This window comes from Colias croceus, chromosome 11 (genome assembly GCF_905220415.1).
Source record: "Colias croceus chromosome 11, ilColCroc2.1".
Classification (NCBI taxonomy): domain Eukaryota; kingdom Metazoa; phylum Arthropoda; class Insecta; order Lepidoptera; family Pieridae; genus Colias; species Colias croceus.
Genome location: NC_059547.1, coordinates 10243124 through 10260681, shown reverse-complemented (window position 1 = coordinate 10260681; position 17558 = coordinate 10243124). Strand labels below are relative to the sequence as shown.

The 17558-nt window shown below is 32.4% G+C and overlaps 2 protein-coding genes across 3 annotated transcripts in view; both read right to left on the bottom strand.

The window, feature by feature from the left end:
- LOC123695298 overlaps positions 1 to 7602 on the bottom strand; it is a 38024-nt gene extending 30422 nt beyond the window's left edge. Inside the window, exons 1-3 of the mRNA XM_045641095.1 lie at positions 7574 to 7602; positions 4061 to 5025; positions 3640 to 3769 (exon numbers count right to left, since the gene is read on the bottom strand). Of these exons, the coding sequence (XP_045497051.1) occupies positions 3640 to 3769; positions 4061 to 5025; positions 7574 to 7587 (1109 nt within the window). The 5' untranslated portion in view covers positions 7588 to 7602. The remainder of the gene's footprint in view (positions 1 to 3639; positions 3770 to 4060; positions 5026 to 7573) is intronic.
- Positions 7603 to 11353: 3751 nt separating this feature from the next.
- Positions 11354 to 17558, bottom strand: part of LOC123695465 — a 28245-nt gene continuing 22040 nt past the window's right edge. For both annotated transcript variants that reach the window (XM_045641322.1, XM_045641323.1), the window contains exons 3-4: positions 12240 to 12351; positions 11354 to 11897 (exon numbers count right to left, since the gene is read on the bottom strand). In XM_045641322.1, coding sequence (XP_045497278.1) covers positions 12256 to 12351 — 96 coding nt within the window. In that variant the 3' untranslated portion in view covers positions 11354 to 11897; positions 12240 to 12255. The remainder of the gene's footprint in view (positions 11898 to 12239; positions 12352 to 17558) is intronic.

Here is a 17558-nt window from a genome sequence, read left to right as displayed (position 1 = left end):
TATAGATTAATGTCTACTGACTATACTACTGCAGCTAAAAGGTATAAATTGAAAACATAAGATGAAGACTAAATAAAAGACGCATTTAAAGTTCTAACTAAATTTAATTTTAGCTAAATAGACAGATCTTATTCGATTGTATATAATTGTATCATAATTGTAATAAGAAAAATGCTATCTATTCAACAATCGATATCCTGTTAAATAGTAGCCATTAAAAATCCTTAAGGTACACGTATCGTCATATTTACGAGCTCTTCATTACCACAACAGTAAGGCTAAGTATTTGTATGCGGACGGTTATCCATCAAGTTATGTGTAGTCATCGTCCGTTCCAGCAATGTTAAGTTTCGCAAGTGTTAGGCTTGGTACACACGAGCGGGTAAGACGCGCCGCTTTAAGGATAAGCACGTTATTTGAGTTAAAATGGGTCGTAAGTACAACTACGAGTACCCATTTATTTATTTAATTCTTTATTGCACACACAAACGAAACAGAGACACATAGAGAACAGTAGGAGGAAAGTATGTACAAACGGTAGCCTAATCGCTAGGTACGCTTATTATACGCTTGAGGTCAGTTACAAAAAACTACATATTAAAATATCGTCGTTGAACGTATGGTTGGGTATTTTTTATGCAAAATAAAGAGGAAAAACTACACCGTTAAGTTCATGCTCTACGCATGATTCAGAGTATACATTGTTATAAATTTTTAGAGAGACTTTACAAGCTTAATCCTAAAGCTGAAGAGCTCTTAATTCAGCATTAAAACAGCTAATCGAGAGCAAAGATATTGTTTTGCCTCCATTTCACTTGACACACTTGACGCAATAAACTCAAACTCAAACATTTATTTATTCAATTATACTTCTTCGAGAAGCACTTTTGAAACGTCAATATATATTTATAACATTTACCACCGATTCTGAAAGCAGTATCTATGGAGAAGAATCGGCAACTGACAAGAAACTCCATATTTTATATAACTCTTTTAAATCATTTCAGTATTACAATTTAATTTTACAAAATATGTCTATATATACAGTTGTATATTATCACAATATGCCAAAGAACTGTCCTGTGGAAAATAATCATATTCCTCAAACAGCATCTTCCCTTCATCTTACTTTAAAAAAATTCACAAAAATTAATTGTGGCACGACACATTCATACTTCCTTCGAATTCATCTTCATCAGTAACACCACGTTTGAAAGGCCGGTTGCAGAGCTTCACCGACCATCAGTGCGTACCTTGTGCGTACGTCAGTCACGCTTGTCATATGTATGGAAATTCATAAAACCGTTCATAGCTAGACCGACCATACGCACGCGTATTTCCATACATAATATGACAAGCGCGACTGACGTACGCACTGATGGTCGGTGAAGCTCTGCAACCGGCCAAAGCTTGTTGTTCCTCAGCCTAAACTAAAATCGCCATTGATACAAGTGTAATGTCGGCCATTTTGATGTCAATGTCACCGCTGGGAGAGTTATACCCTTTGTTCTTAATTACGTCAATACGATTACAGTTAAATAACAATAAGTCTATATTTGATAAGAATTTAGCCCCCGTTTGCGTGGGAAATATAAACTGGTCTGAGAAAAGAGATAAACCCTGAAATGCGTAATCTTAATTAATTAAAGCAAATATCGTAAAGCAAGGTAATATGGAAATGAACTTAATTCAAATTTGAGATATTATTAAGCCCCTGGATACTATAGTACCGGGAAAAGTAACAACCAAGATGTCGTTAAAATGATAATATATAGATTATTGTGATTCGGAATATTATATTAAAGAGCTAGGTGACATTAAAAAGGGTCTTCAGCTACCTACATACAAAATTGATTGTAATCGGCTCAGTAGTTGTTACGTGAAAGAAGAACTAACATCCATCCATCCATACTTACAAAGTACAAACTTTCGCGTTTCTAATAATAGTAGGATAATTATGCTACATAAATGAACGAAAAGAAAAAGAAAAGCGCTCAATCGGCGGCCTTATCACTATGCAGTGATCTCTGTCAGGCAAGCATGGAGCAAGGTAAAAAAAAGAAATCTCTTTTGAAATACATTTTTTTAATGTACAAATCACAGATCACAGAAACAAATAGTTGAAAAATATTCTCAACTAAGGTCCTATGTTTTTCAAACTTGATGTTTCCATTTAATTTCGAAGGTCGAGAGGTTCAGGATGTTCACACGGTTTATTGATTTTAGACTTGAAACCTTACAGATGGTACTGTTTTACCAATAAATATGCAATGAGGTTAATAAATATCACAAAAGGTCAAGAGGATGTAGCGTTGAGGATTATTTTATTAAATTATTAAAGTCATTTATAAACTGTAATGGGTAATATGAGTTTCCGGTACGTGATAATCTGGCCAATTTATTAATTTTAATGAGGAATTTCTAATTAATCTTAATTTTTTAGGGAACTAAAAATAATGGATTACTTCATATCTATCCTAGAAAATTTGCAGCTAACAAAAAAAGCCTACTAATATAATAAATGCGAAAGTTTGTTAGGATTTTTGGATGGATATGGATGTTTGTTACTCTTTAACGCTAATACTACTCAACCGATTACAATGAAATATGTTATGTAGGTAGCTAAAGACCCAGTATAAGACAAAGGCTTTTTATCCCGGAAATCCCAAAGGAACAGAGAATATGCGGGCTTTTCTTCGAAAACGTGGGCGAAGCCACGGACGGAAACATAGTATAGCTTATAATAATCTTATAAATTAGATCTAAGATTTTCAAAGCAAACACTCTTCAAAGGTCAATAAAAAGATGTCCTTAGTATTTCTCGAGTGTAATTAATAAATATTTTATGTGTGATTATGAGCAATACCGGATAAGGCATAACCGGTGCCCAGTGAATCAATTATAAGGGAATGTATGAAGACATTAAATCTTATGATGGACCAACCCGTTAGATGAAGTTAGGTAAGGTTAGGATTGGATGGGTGTTTAGAATTTTACTATATGCTATTAAATTCTAATGTGAGTGTATAATGTTATAGAGTCGATTATCTTATAAAATCTACCGTTTTTAAGCGTATTTTGATATTTATCGCGATGTCTCGTGGGTCCACGAGTTCAAATAAAAATGTCTCAAGCTGGTTTTTACCTATTATTTTATTCCATAAAGAAGGCGATCAGAGAAACAAACGCAGTACATTTACCTAACACTGCAAGGCACAAGGCATTCTTAAGCATTGTTTTTATTGTATTTCCAATCCCCTATGGGTACTTTTTTAATCTCAACGAACAATCCAGCCCCCAGGAGACGAGTCTTCATAATGTCTTTTACCATTATAGGTATGCTATTCTTAGCATACTTCGATCATTACGAACATTCATTATCCTTAATTATATATTAAATATCCTAATTATAAGGTTTAAACCTTATTTTGTACACGCTCATCACTATCACGTCATTTTTTTGTACGAATAGCGTTTTAAAAATTTAAATGATAAAGCTCACATTTGAAAATTTTAAAGTAAAGAAAAAAAAACATTCATGAAGCGGAATTCGACCTTCGTGTTTTGCCAGTTTTTGCTAAGAAAAACAAAACATAAAGAAATCACTTATTCATGTTTGCTATTGGGAAAATAACTTACCTCAACTCCTTTAGCTTCTCAGCAGCTAAAACAGACGCGTAGCCGTACCGGGAGAACTTGGCCAGGTCTTCGGAAGGCGCATTGAAGGCAGCTACATAACGAGCTGGGCTTTTGTCGTCTAACCATAAACCTATAAACAATAATGTTAAAGAAAAGTCAATAAGTATGATGAATTAGCAGTAAATATGTATAAGTTAATTGGCACAGAATTTACAGGGTGATCTTTGAATGGAATTTTATTTGAAGGAATAGGAATTGAAAAAAGACAAATAATTAGATCCCAGTAAATATGACTCATAAGGCCATAACTTGAATAATTTTCAAGATATAAAAAAACAATTTTACAGAAAGTCTATCTGAAAATTTATATCCAAGATCTTTAATTTTAAAAACCTTTCATATTAAAAAAAAATGCACTTACCCATAGAATACAATTTCGGTTCCAAAACGTCGTATAGTTCATTTGATTTCTGTAACCCATATTCAGCAGCTTCGAGAATATCTTTAAATCCTTCCGAAGATACATTAGTATTAGTTGCTTCCGTTACGAGATCATAATCATCATTTTGTAAATAATAATAGTCATCATCATCATCAACTGTTGCATTTAAATTTTTAACTTTCTCTACATCTTCTGTAGTCTGTGTTAAATTATCCTTATCACAGTATTTCACTACCACAGTAGATGTATTTTTCGTTTCACTAAAAGAATGGTTCTTGTTTTCATTTCTCTCTATTATTGTTATACTATGTAATTGTTTATTAGACGACGAATTGAATAATGGCATAATGTGTTTTAAAACTTCCAAAATGTTGTTGTTAGAAGCATTAGCTACATTTGTGTTATTTGGTTCAATTGTAAGTATTTCAACATACTGTGAACCACTTACTTTATTCGTTTCATTGTGTACATCATTGTTTAGCGAATTATTAACTTTTTCTGTAATTTGCGAATCTATTCTTTCTTCAATACCGCTTCTTACTTGATTAAGAATTTGTAGACCACTCACTGTCCTTGTAACATTATCAAAGTGGTAGTTTCTATCAGTTTCATTGAGCATAATTGCTTCATTTAATTTAGCATCATCCATGTCTTTAGACACATTTTCTTTTATCCGTTTGATTGACTCAATAATACTATTAACTAGTTCTTCTTGTATTTGTTTATTTGAATCATTATTTTCTAAATTATCGATAACATCAAGGAAGAGCTTTGTTGTTTCATCATTTGCGTTGGTATTAGGGCTTGTTTTGTTGTGTATTTTGAATATGTCTTCTATAAATCTGGTGAAGGGGCAGTTATGAGTAGTGTTTTCAACGGGTGCACTATTTTGTGCAAATCCAGCATTTATAAAATTTACTATAACCACTGTGATTATAATTCGTCTGGAACAAAAAGGAGTTTATAGATAATTGGACAGTGAAAACGTACAAGTAACTACTAACTATATTATTTACTCGTTTTATGATATAAACCGATTTTTTTATTAAATTCAAGTAATTAACGCGTGTAGCGGTATCAGGTATATACTAAGGTACATAATAATTATAGTAGTATCATAAAGATGGTTATTAGCTCAGGATACATCGCCCATTTTTGCAAGTGACTACTATCAAGCTGATTTTCCGTTTGTAGCTTTATTTTGATGAGACACCGAATAATTTCGTGTATGAAACTCTCGATTGTGGCAGCTAACAGAGATAACAAGGATAAAAATTTTTGATTTGATGGTTCTCAAATATTTATTACGCAATTTGTAGGGCAATATGTCTTTTGAATTATATAAACATTAACTAAGTGAAAACAAAAAAATCAGCTTGTTAGTAACCATTTATGATGACCTCGTTATCGATACACTATGGAAAGGGGGACTCTTTGAACCAACCATAGATTTTGTAGGACAAATATTTTTTCGAATAATTTAGGTAATTATCTTGAGATTGAATCAAAAAAAAAATTCAGTTAGTAATAAATATTTGAGAACCATCAAATCAAAAATTTTTATCCTTGTTATCTCTGTTAGCTACCACAATCGAGACTTTCGTACACGAAATTATTCGGTGTCTCATCAAAATAAAGCTACAAACGGAAAATTAGCTTGATAGTAGTCACTTGCAAAAATGGGCGATGTATCCTGAACTATATTTAAATTTATCTTAAATACTCATAAAAGCCTATCCTATCAACTAGGTAGCAACATTGTTAGATACAGACCAGTATTACAAACATTACAAATGATTACAGCCACCGGCTATCACGGACTTTCTTCGGAGTTTCGAGAGGAAATTGTGGCTATTAAATAAATAGCTTGTTTTACTTGTAATGCAGGTTCTATTTTAAATCGATACGATAAAGATGATTTGTGAGAATATTGTGTACTTAAAATTGTTTGAAGGTGAATCTTTTATTACTTAAGGTAAGTACCTATTTTGGCTAAATTTTTTTTAAATTTTGAACATTTAAATACTGTGTTGTATTATTTATCGCAAAAAAAGTTAAAGATAACGAAGCCTCCGCAAAAAGCTAGTCCTCATTATATAATATTATTATTGTTATACTGTGATATTATATAGATAAGTATTTTTTAGGCATAACCGAGTATGAAAGAGTATTAAACATAAGCCAACCAATGACCTATTATACTAGTAGACGCGGCATACGCCAACATCATTGCACTAAAAAACAGCGTAATTAATACATACCTACTTACTAACGCATTATCACCAATACAGTTGTTCTCTCTTTCACTCTCACGCACGAGACATAATACATGTCTTCGTAATAACAACTGCCGATTAAAATACAAAAAGAACGTCCAGCCACGACGCTGAATGGTGCGTGACTAAGTGAAACTCGGGCACTTACCTGAGTTTTTTCTTGCCAAAATAGAGAGCGGCTGACGTATCTAGCTCCTTTATATATCATAGAAGCCAACAAAATGATTCTACGTTTTCAGTACTAATTTTGCAATTACAATCCAATACCATAAAATTTAATAAAAGTTTATTAAATATTAATATTAACCACTCATATTATATTTGTTAATTTACGTTATATCGAACTTATTATAATAACGAGATAATAACAAAATAGTTACGATGGAGTTTTACAAATCATGAAAAACAAAGTAACAGTTAGCACTAACACATGTTAAAAAAGAATAGGTACAATTTACTAATAAGTTATAATATAAATAGGTATACTTATTTGAAAATTCAATCAAAACACAAGAAAATATATGTATTTTAATCGCCCTCGTCTTGCCCTCGTTCCTCTTGTAAGTGATAATATTTGCAAAATTGGTTTCGAGAATTTTAAATTTAGAAAATGACGTAATAAAAGAAAAAAAAACATTTTAATATATATTTTTTTATTATCATTATTACTACCAGCATTTATAACAGATTTAAATTAATTATTTTAAATAATAATACATATTTTTATGTCTGTTTATTTAAAATACATACAACGTAAACGTTTTCTCCTAGGAAGTCCTTATTTAGATGTTGACGCAAAGAAAAAGAAAGTATTGGATAATGAGATATAGCTTTATTTGTAAGTTAGCATAGATAGAAGAAACGTAAAAGGTATGCTTATTACGAAATTATAGACCCAGTTTTTAATCTCGCGATACCGGTAATTTAATTAATTACCTTTATTCAACGGCTGTTTAGCTGAATTCCATAGACTAATATCAGCTGTCAAACCAGAATTGGCGCCAATTTTAGTTGACTTTGTTTGTACAAACTTGTTAATTATGAAAAGTAATTATCTTATTTTTAAACAACAATTTCTTCGTTATTTTTAAAGTTAACAATAACAACAGTTTTGTGTATAAATTCAAGATTGATTACAAATATCATTGTTCTTTTGTATTACAAATTAGCTGTCAAACTGACAATCTAGACAATAACAGATAATATTATAACTAACCTCAACAGTTCCATATTCAAATTCGAACTATAACATCACATGAACTTGGAGAACACAATAAGAACCAATTTTCAAATGCCGTTCTGAAATCTGGCTCGAATGTCACTGATCGCGTATCGAACTGGTTTAAAAAAATAACTGTTCCCGGTGGAAATAAATCGATTTCTGGTTCGTATTTATTGCATCGATGTTATTTATTCGATTTTTAAATCAATGTTCCCGATATCGGGTTGACCGGGAGAGGCACGAAGTAGGACTAATGGTTACATAATGTCGGATGGAAGAAGTACTGTTATGAGACCTCAGTGAGAACGATGATCTCGGGTTTGCGTGCTTGTTTTGTAGCGAAATGGTCTCTTGGCCGTGTGTTACACCGCACACCGATTTTCGATACATGGATGCTGATTATTTTTTTGTTATGCTCTGTCATGACACAATCTGCCTATTTATAATGGGAATCAAATTGAATTTACTGATTTAATGTGGTTTTTGTATAGTTTAGGAATACAATGAAGTTTTATTCGTAATAGCTGTTTTTTTTTAAATAATATAATGATATCATAATATACCAGCAACCTATTTCAAGTGTGATTCAAATTTACCTAATTTAGTCTACTGTATGAAATTAGAAAATAAAAGAAAAATATTTTCTTCTCACTCATAGGTAATCAGCGACATCTTCCTGCCAAAGGTAAAAAGTTCTGTTTCTTTCGGTGTCATTGCGTAAAAACAACAATACTTACACATCGGTGTGAGCGTCAGTCTCACACTCCTAAATCATTAGATATCGTCGGACATAATTCGATGTCCGGTTAAAGACCTCTGACGAAAAAATAATGAAAAAAACACAATCGCAATTATTTCCATTTTGTTCTTCTCGAAGTTGGGAACTCGAATCGAGGCTGGATTCGAATTACATTCGGATTGTCGTGATAACACGCGTGACGTGATGCTTTTTAATTATTTGGAATAGGTTTTTTGTCGAATCAAATGAGATTGGGGTTCCATAATTCGACTGTTATGTGCTGTACTGTGACATACCTAGGGAGCGTAGTTATTTAGTCGTTGTAGGGCAAAAAGAGCACTTTTCTTTGCGAGGAAGCCTTCCTTAGCCTTCGTGCTCTGAACATAATATTTTTTAAGGCTTCGAATCTAAATGGATAAAGAAGATTTCTGTCCAAACCTTTAAAATAAAACAGCTTTTGATGAACTTTACCTTTTTTTGTTATTTTCTACAGAATAATACGATATTTGATATACATATATTGTACATTCCATATTCGTATATCATTGTACAGGACAATTCCTATTGAATTTGAATACTTACAAAAATAGAAATACGACATGATATGGATTAATTGATAATTCACTACGCTAGATAACGTAAAATATACAAATACCCGCAAATTCTGTAGTTATTGTCAACACTATGTATGAAATGATGAAAGATGTATTCCTATTAAAAATTTCCGTACCTTGAACTCAAAAACTTTTTTATCCATTTAAAATTTTATTATCATATTTGAATAGTTATTTTTTTAAACTATTAACTACCTACCTATTATAGCTCCTAGCATTTTGTTTTGATTTACTATTGCATTATACTAATTATACATTACCTATACAATATAATGTAATGTATAAGTTCGACCGCCTCCTTGGTACAGTGGTTGACGCGTGAGCGTAGAACCGAGGGGTCCTGGGTTCGATTCCTGGTGGAGACGAAGAAAAAAAAAATGTCTCGGTCTGGTAGGACACAGAAGGCTGATCACCTACTTATCCTAAACTAAAGAAAATCGATCAGTGAAACAGATGTATGCATAATGCATCTGCCCCTTACCCCACTACGGGGACACGGGACTTCACACACATATCTGCGGAACCCAAAATTCTTACAGCGTTAATTTATTTGGCTTCTTTGTAAAGCCGCTACTATATTAAATTTATTCTTTTCATATTATCCAATAAAGAACCGTAAAACGTGGCTTTGTGTATTTTTCTTTTATATTATTAGCTTAATAATGGGACTTTAATATCGCCATTTCTATCGCTGTAAGTATCTATTTTAAACAAGGCTCAAAAATAATTTTGCAAGTTTCTTAAAAATTACGTTTGAATAGTTCGTCAAGAATATACCTAATATACCTAGTAATCGAAATATAGGATTGTAAAATGTTTGTTTGAAATTGTACCCTTAAGGATTAAAAGGTTGTGTACCTCTTATAAAGGTGTTCAATTCATTACATTTTCTGAATTATGAGGCTATACAAATAAGCTTATAACGACAATGACCTTTATTGAAATTTGTAAATACTAAACAAATAACAAGTGATAACTGCGTCAAAAACAACCGACTTCAAACTTGCACTTGCAAAAATGCCCATAAAATAAAAACTACTGGGCCTATCCGAATAAAATTTTTATGGGACCAATTCGACACCATCCCGCATCGAACAAAAAAAGAATCACGTAAATCGGTTCAGAAACCTCGGAGTAATCGGTGTACATACATTAAAAAAAAAACATACCGGCCGAATTGATAACCTCCTCCTTTTTTTGAAGTCGGTTAAAAATGTTTTGTAGGTTCAACTTATATCGAATACCTATATTTAATCCTATCCTACTAATATTATAAACGCGAAAGTATGTGAGGATGTGTGTGTGTGTGTGTTTGTTACTCTTTCATGCAAATACTGCTGAACCGATTACAATGAAATTAAGCACACATATATAGAGAGTAACTTGGATTAACACATAGGATAGGTTTCATCCCGGAAATCCCACGGGAACGGGAACTATGCGAGTTTTTCTTTCAAAACGCGGGTGAAGCCGCGCGCGGAAAGCTAGTATTTCTTCAATTTGCAACTGATAGGTAATAGGTAATTTGTTTTTTTTTTAGCTTTTGGTAATTTTTTCTGTGATTAAATAAACGATGATTTAAGATTAACGAATCAAAAATAAACATCAGCACAAATAACATGAAACATAGGTACGTATTATACTTATTATCTGAGAAAAATTAGCTAATTTCCTTTACAAATTAGCAACCTACAAAGCCTACAATAGTACAATATGTAAGGTTCTTTAATTGCCTCTAAAATATTGATGATAATAATTGAAGAAAGCCTTACGTCATATTACATAGGCCGTGTGTATTTTGCTAGTGCAGTCACGTAGATCGCGCAATATCACCTTGATAACACCATTATCAAAGTCGAATTAACCTACATAACATTCAATGAATATAATATGTCAGTTTGTTTGGTAACGCGCCATTTTGTAAAATTATCAAGGATATGCTATGATATATAAAAGAGGTCATTGAGGATATGACTGTTTTCTTTTGGATAATTCAAACCTTTCCGTCTTAGCTTTCCGTAGATATTATATTCCACAGCTGATGGTCTAATCTAAAATGTATGTTTGTTACACAATAGATTTGTGTGTCTGTCACTAGAATTCTTAAGAATAGATTTTTTTATTAGATAGAGCTAGCGAGCAAGAGCAACTTTTGTCTCCGCAACTATTTTGTCTCTCCCATCAACTCTATGGAAAGTGCGCGCACGTAGCGACGTAACTCCCGGGAGACTTTTTAACTACTAGGCCGATTTGAAAAAAAAAATTCGATGTTAGATAGCTTATTAATCGAGGAAGGCTATAGGCTATATTATATCGTCACGCTATGCTAAGACCAACAGGACCGAAGCAACGCGGGTACAATGTGGGTACAACCGCGGGGAGCAGCTAGTGTAGGATAATTAGGAAATTGAAACAATGAAGCAAAATAATTTCAATTTTATTAAAAAAGTACAAAAATGACAAACTTAACTAATACCTATATGACTTACAAGTTACATTACGATAATTCTAAAATACATCTATAACTCTACCTTTTTAACGTAAATATATTTTATTTAATTAAGAGAATAAATTCGTCACCCTTCAACAATTTGATTAGGTAAAGGATAGGTATAAAAAATAAGTTTCACATTAAAACATCCCAAACAGAGGTTTTTGCGTATTTTATTGAACATAGATGAGTGAGCTCATAAAATTTATATGATTTTTAAAAATGGAATTGGAGAATTTTTTTTTTTAATAATATTGCGTTGGAAAATCGTTAAGTACTTTAAAATAATTCTAAGTAATAATTATTTGTTTTTGTTGTCGTTGTAGTGGAGCGTAACGTTATATGTATTAAAAATAATATATATCTATTATTTTTAAACTAGGTAAATTATAACAATCTATATTGTCAATAAAACTCTTTTCCGAGATCATATCCTTAGCTTCCATTTGTATCTTTGTATCACATGTGCATAATCTGAAAAAAAAAACACAATTTATATTAAAACCATGTGTTAAGAATAGCGCCATCTACAAAAACTTTGTAAACTAAACAATCAATAATAGCACCATCTATGAAATTATTGCAGAACTACTATCTGTTTTATTCTTAATTTATTTTTGACCAATAACATTAACCATTAATATTCAATGTAATTAAAAATAAATTAACATGAAATTAATTATTTACAATATGTTATATTACATAAATTTTATAATATTATAAATTTTTAATTATAAATATTTAACATTTTGAAATCAGCGCCATCTATCAAAAACCCGTCGAACTACGTCGCATCAAAGTGACAGTTGTCCATACCCTTTGTCAGATGTCGCTAGTGCTTCCGCCGCTCATCCCGCCCGGTCTTCTCCTGCCGTTTGAGGTCATTGATCGCCGTCACGCTGCCGAAAAGCACTTTCGCCGTCACTTGCTGGAAATGTACGCATTACAAGTTAGCTATGATACAAGATTGATAGAACACGGCACAGTGTGATTTGTATGGAAATGAGAATTGTTTTTCCGATCATAGAACGCAGCGGCTTGAGATACAAGTCCAATTTCGTGTTAAAATTGATGGTAGGTATAGCTACTAAGTATATCGTATAATATATAGGGTGCTATAGAAAAATGTTATTGTTCAATCATATTATTTCGGTTTAAAGAACTTTATTTATCTCATAAACAAGAACAATACAAAATGATCTTTTACAGCAATGTCTGTGGAGTCAATATCGTTACCAATTATCTTGAAAACATAGACATTAATTAGGTATGAGCCCTAATAGAAGTGCGTGTCATTATTTGCAAATTGTTATTGTCAGACCCGAAATTAATTATATCTTACTAATGATCTTACAAGCGCCTAAGATAAGTATCATAATATTAGAGTCCCTTAGGAATTCCGAGGATTGAGGAAACATTCTCATGCAAAGGCCTCTGGGAATCTAATATATAATATAAAGGCGAAAGTTTGTAAGGATGTATGGATGTATGGATGTTTGTTACTCTTTCACGTAAAAACTACTGAACCGATTACAATGAAATTTAGCACACATATAGAGGGTAACTTGGATTAACACATAGGATAGTTTTTATCCCGGAAATCCCACGGGAACGGGAACTATGCGGGTTTTCCTTTGCAAACGCGGGCGAAGCCGCGGGCGGAAATCTAGTTTGTACATAATTTAATCTTTCAAGAATCTACACAATAGCTTTTATTAAATATTAAATATTTAATCAGCTCATTATATTAAACATAGTTAATATGAAGTTTATTACATTGATCATACATGCTTTTCGATCCAAATATAGAAAACAACGAAATAAAAAAGACAAACACACGACTACAATCTAACACGAAATATTAAAAATAAAGACAACAAAAATTATATTCCATTTATGAGAAGCAGGTCAATTCGATCTAATGAAAATATTATATTAAAAAATCCATTCCAGTACATTCACGCAAGTTCTCATTAAATGTGAATAAAATAGCGACCTATTTGAAATAAAAGCTCGTATAAATTGGACGGCAAACCGCAAATAATCTGACGTCATGTAAAGCCTACTTTCTCTGAATGCATCTATTGTTCCTTCTCCCTTGCTAATTGGCTGTAATGAGTTCTTGTGACCTTGTACTTACAATTTATTATAGTGGGATATAGGTAAAATAGACCCATATGAATGGCAGGCTATCTAGAATTTTCATTATGAAATAGTTAGTGACTTAAAAGGAACCTTTTGAATTAATTTCATTTTTTCTCATTAGAGAAAAACTGATTTAATTTCTATATTGGTGAATTATCTGGATAGGAACTATTGAAGTATTGAGGAGTCAGTGTACAAAATATAAAGTGTTTATCGTAGTATAGTTTCCGCACGCGGCTTCGCCTGCGTTTTCATTGCAAAACCCGCAATTTTGCGTTCCCGTGGAATTTCCGGTATGTAACCTATCCTATGTGTTAATCCAAATTACTCTCTATGTGTGTACTAAATTTCATTGTAATCGGTTCAGTATTAACAAACATACATACCTACACAAACATCCATCCTCACAAACTTTCGCATTTATAATATCATAGTAGGATAGGATAGGATAGCTTATAATTCCATTAATCGATATACAGAGGAAATAAATACCACTTAAACAAGCCTTATCTTAATATATCTCATACAAATCGATGTAATAAAAGTTCCACTAATCCTGATTAATCTGGATTATATTTAGACTCATCGGGTCTTCATTTACAATTCAGTAGTTCTGTAGTACTGATCACTTAATACCTTAGGCATATTATTTATTCATGTCACATTGATTACATTGACGATATTACTTATATCATTATATTTAGAAATTAAAGATTTTAACGGATTTTAAACGCGATTTATTCATTATATTAATATAATATATATATATATATATATATATATATATATATATATATATATATATTAGGGTTGTAACGGAGGCCTACTTAGCGGAGGCGGAGGCGGATGCGGAGGTGAAGAGGTTCACCTCCGCGGATGCGGATGTTAACGGAGGCGGAGGCGGAGGTGAAATTTGTTGGGAAAATATAAATAAATTTAATATTTATGATTAATAGAGTCAGCAACATTTATTTATATTATATACTAGCTTCCTCCCGCGACTCCGTCCGCGCGGAATAATTAAGATTTTTTTTTTTCTACGTATTTTTCCGGGAAAAAAAAGTATCCTATTTTATGCCCAGGATAATAAAGTATAATTATACCAAGTTTCATCGAAATCGAACCGTTAGTTTTCACGTGATGCCTGAACATACAGACAGATAGACAGACGGACAGACAGACAGACAAAAATTGTTTTAATCACATATTTGGGTTTGGTATCGATCCAGTAACACCACCTGCTATTTATTTTTTCAATATTTTCAATGTACAGAATTGACCCTTCTACAGATTTATTATACCTATGTATAGATAATGTGTACAATTGTACATACATGTTCATGATTCATCTTAGTAATCAAAATTGACAAGAGGCAAATTATATTTTATGAACAAAAGCTTTGCGGCATTTTCGCCTTCTAAGCGGTTTCTCAAGGGTTCGTAAATTAAACCAGCAGCACTAAATAACTGTTCGTTCGTTTTCCATATCATGAGGTTGCTGTTGGTATCCATGCTGTCATTTTCCGATTCCTGTTCATCACTGCAATTCTTCAACATATCAGCCAGGTTGGAATGCACACTTTATATTGGTGACAAAATCTCAAAACTTCATTTGAAAACACGCAGCCGAGCGGCCGCGCGCCTAGCGTCGCTCCTTGCGCGTTGTTTGTGATCGTAAATGAACTTCCGATATGACTCCGCATAAATTTTGCGGAGGCGGATGCGGAGGCGGAGGTTATATTCTTTGCGGAAGTTCCGCAGTAACGGAGGCGGAGGCGGAGTTCCGTTACAACCCTAATATATATATATATATAGATATCTCCATGGGCACTATGTTGATCAAACGTGCCATATAGTTAGTAATTATTTGATCCGTTTTCACTTGTTGATCCGGTTGGTATTTGTGGATCCATTGCCACACCACCGTCCGTATGTGGATCCGAACGGAGCCACAAGTGTCACCATCAGTAATAATAATAATTACGTGCTTTTTATACAAATCCACCTTATTTGCGTTTGAGCTCTTGTTGATCCGATTCAAATGAGCCAATCAGAGCCCACCGAGCTCAGCCATTGGTCGCTTGCGGCCTTAGCCATTTGAAGGTTTAAACTTTAAAGACATTTATTCCCGTTATAGAAACGTATGTTGCCGTTCGCCTTACATAATTTGTTCGGATCTTCGGGAAGGCAAGATAGCTAGCTCGTCTATTAGGATAGTGGCGATTTTATGTTGAGATTATGATATTTGTATTTATGTTTTTATGTAGCGCTTTGCGGATGAACATACACGTATTATAAAAGTATAATTGTTTTAAATTCATTATTTTAGTGTCGTCGTAGATTTTATTTGTAGAAGTTAAAAAAGGATAGTTAAAGATAGTTTTAATGATTTTATTTTGTAAAATTTGGAGTGGCGCTAATTTATTTTTGTAAGCACTCCCCCATACTTCTATTAGGTGCGGCTTTACTAACGTGTTGTAGATGGTGTGGCGTAATTTATGAGGAATGCAAGAAGTAATATTACGCAGAGATCTAAGAAGTGCTGATAATTTATTTTTTAGGTGGTCGATGTGATAATTCCATTTTAGAGAACTGTCGATTCGCAATTTCTCGTGGGTCTTATGTTCTAATACAACACCGTTAATTTTAAGTGGAGCGTGTGGTGGAATAATTTTGTTATGAGCTTTGAATTTAATATAACATGTTTTAGATATATTTATTTTTAGTAGATTGCATTGAAACCATTTATTTAATTTATTTAAATCATTTTGTGCTTGCGCTATCATGTCATGTATAGAGGGACCACAATAAAACAGACAGGTGTCATCCGCATAAATCTTGTAAATTATTAATATAAATTAAAAAAAGCAATGGGCCTAGAATCGTACCTTGTGGTATGCCACATGTAATTGGTAAGTGAATGCTATCGTGGTTATCTATTTTAACTATTTTTGATCGATTTTTTAAATATGATTTCAGCATATCTAGTGCTTTACAATTAATGTTAATGGATGCTAATTTCTTCATTAAAAGTTCGTGAGAAACGGTATCGAAGGCCTTTTGTAGGTCAATAAACACTCCCAAAACTATATTTTTTGCGTCAATGTTCTGTTTTATTTTAATAATTAGGTCCATATTGATGTACTGAAATAAATTAAATGAGTTTAAATATTTTTCTAATCTCGTGTGTAAAATCTTCTCCAATATTTTTGACAATACTGGCAAAACCGATATTGGCCTATAGTTACCAGGTTCAAATTTTGAGCCATTCTTATAGATAGGAGTTACCTTCGCTATTTTAAAACGTCCGGTCGTTAACGAGTCCGGAAAACGTCCTTGACTTATGGCTTGGTTAAAACAGTCGCTTAAGCCTTAAGGTATGATTTAATTTTTTTTGATTTATTTAATTGCTGTTGTAGTAATACCATCAAGACCTGTACTACAGTTTGAGTTAAGGTTATTTATAATTATATATTTTTACTGGCTTCGGTAGGTCTGAACTTATTAGTGAGATAATTTTTAAAATTTCGTATTTGTATTTAGATATCCTCTCCTCTGAGTTATAAGATGTTGATTCTGGGAAACCAGCAAAAATTACATTTTTTTCGCGGCTCTTTCTGTCCCGTAGTTCCTTGATTAAGTGTTCATTTATATGAAGTTGATTTTTAGACGTAAAACCCGATGGATTGGCTGTCTGATTTATTGATTGAAGATTTAATTCCAGTGATTTTATTTTACTCTCACCCTGGTTGATCTGGGATTCTAATTGAGAAATAGTACTGGTCAAAGATCCGAATATAAGTCGAAATGCAACGGCTTGATAATAGAATGAGACCAATTTTATAATAAATTTAGTGTATTAAAAAATGTATTAAAAATGGGTTGACTGGGAAAATCCTGGACAGGATATTTTTTATTAATTATAAAAAAATCTTTTATTTTCATTTTTTATTAATTGCAGTTTCGAGATAATAAAACAATTTTGTAATA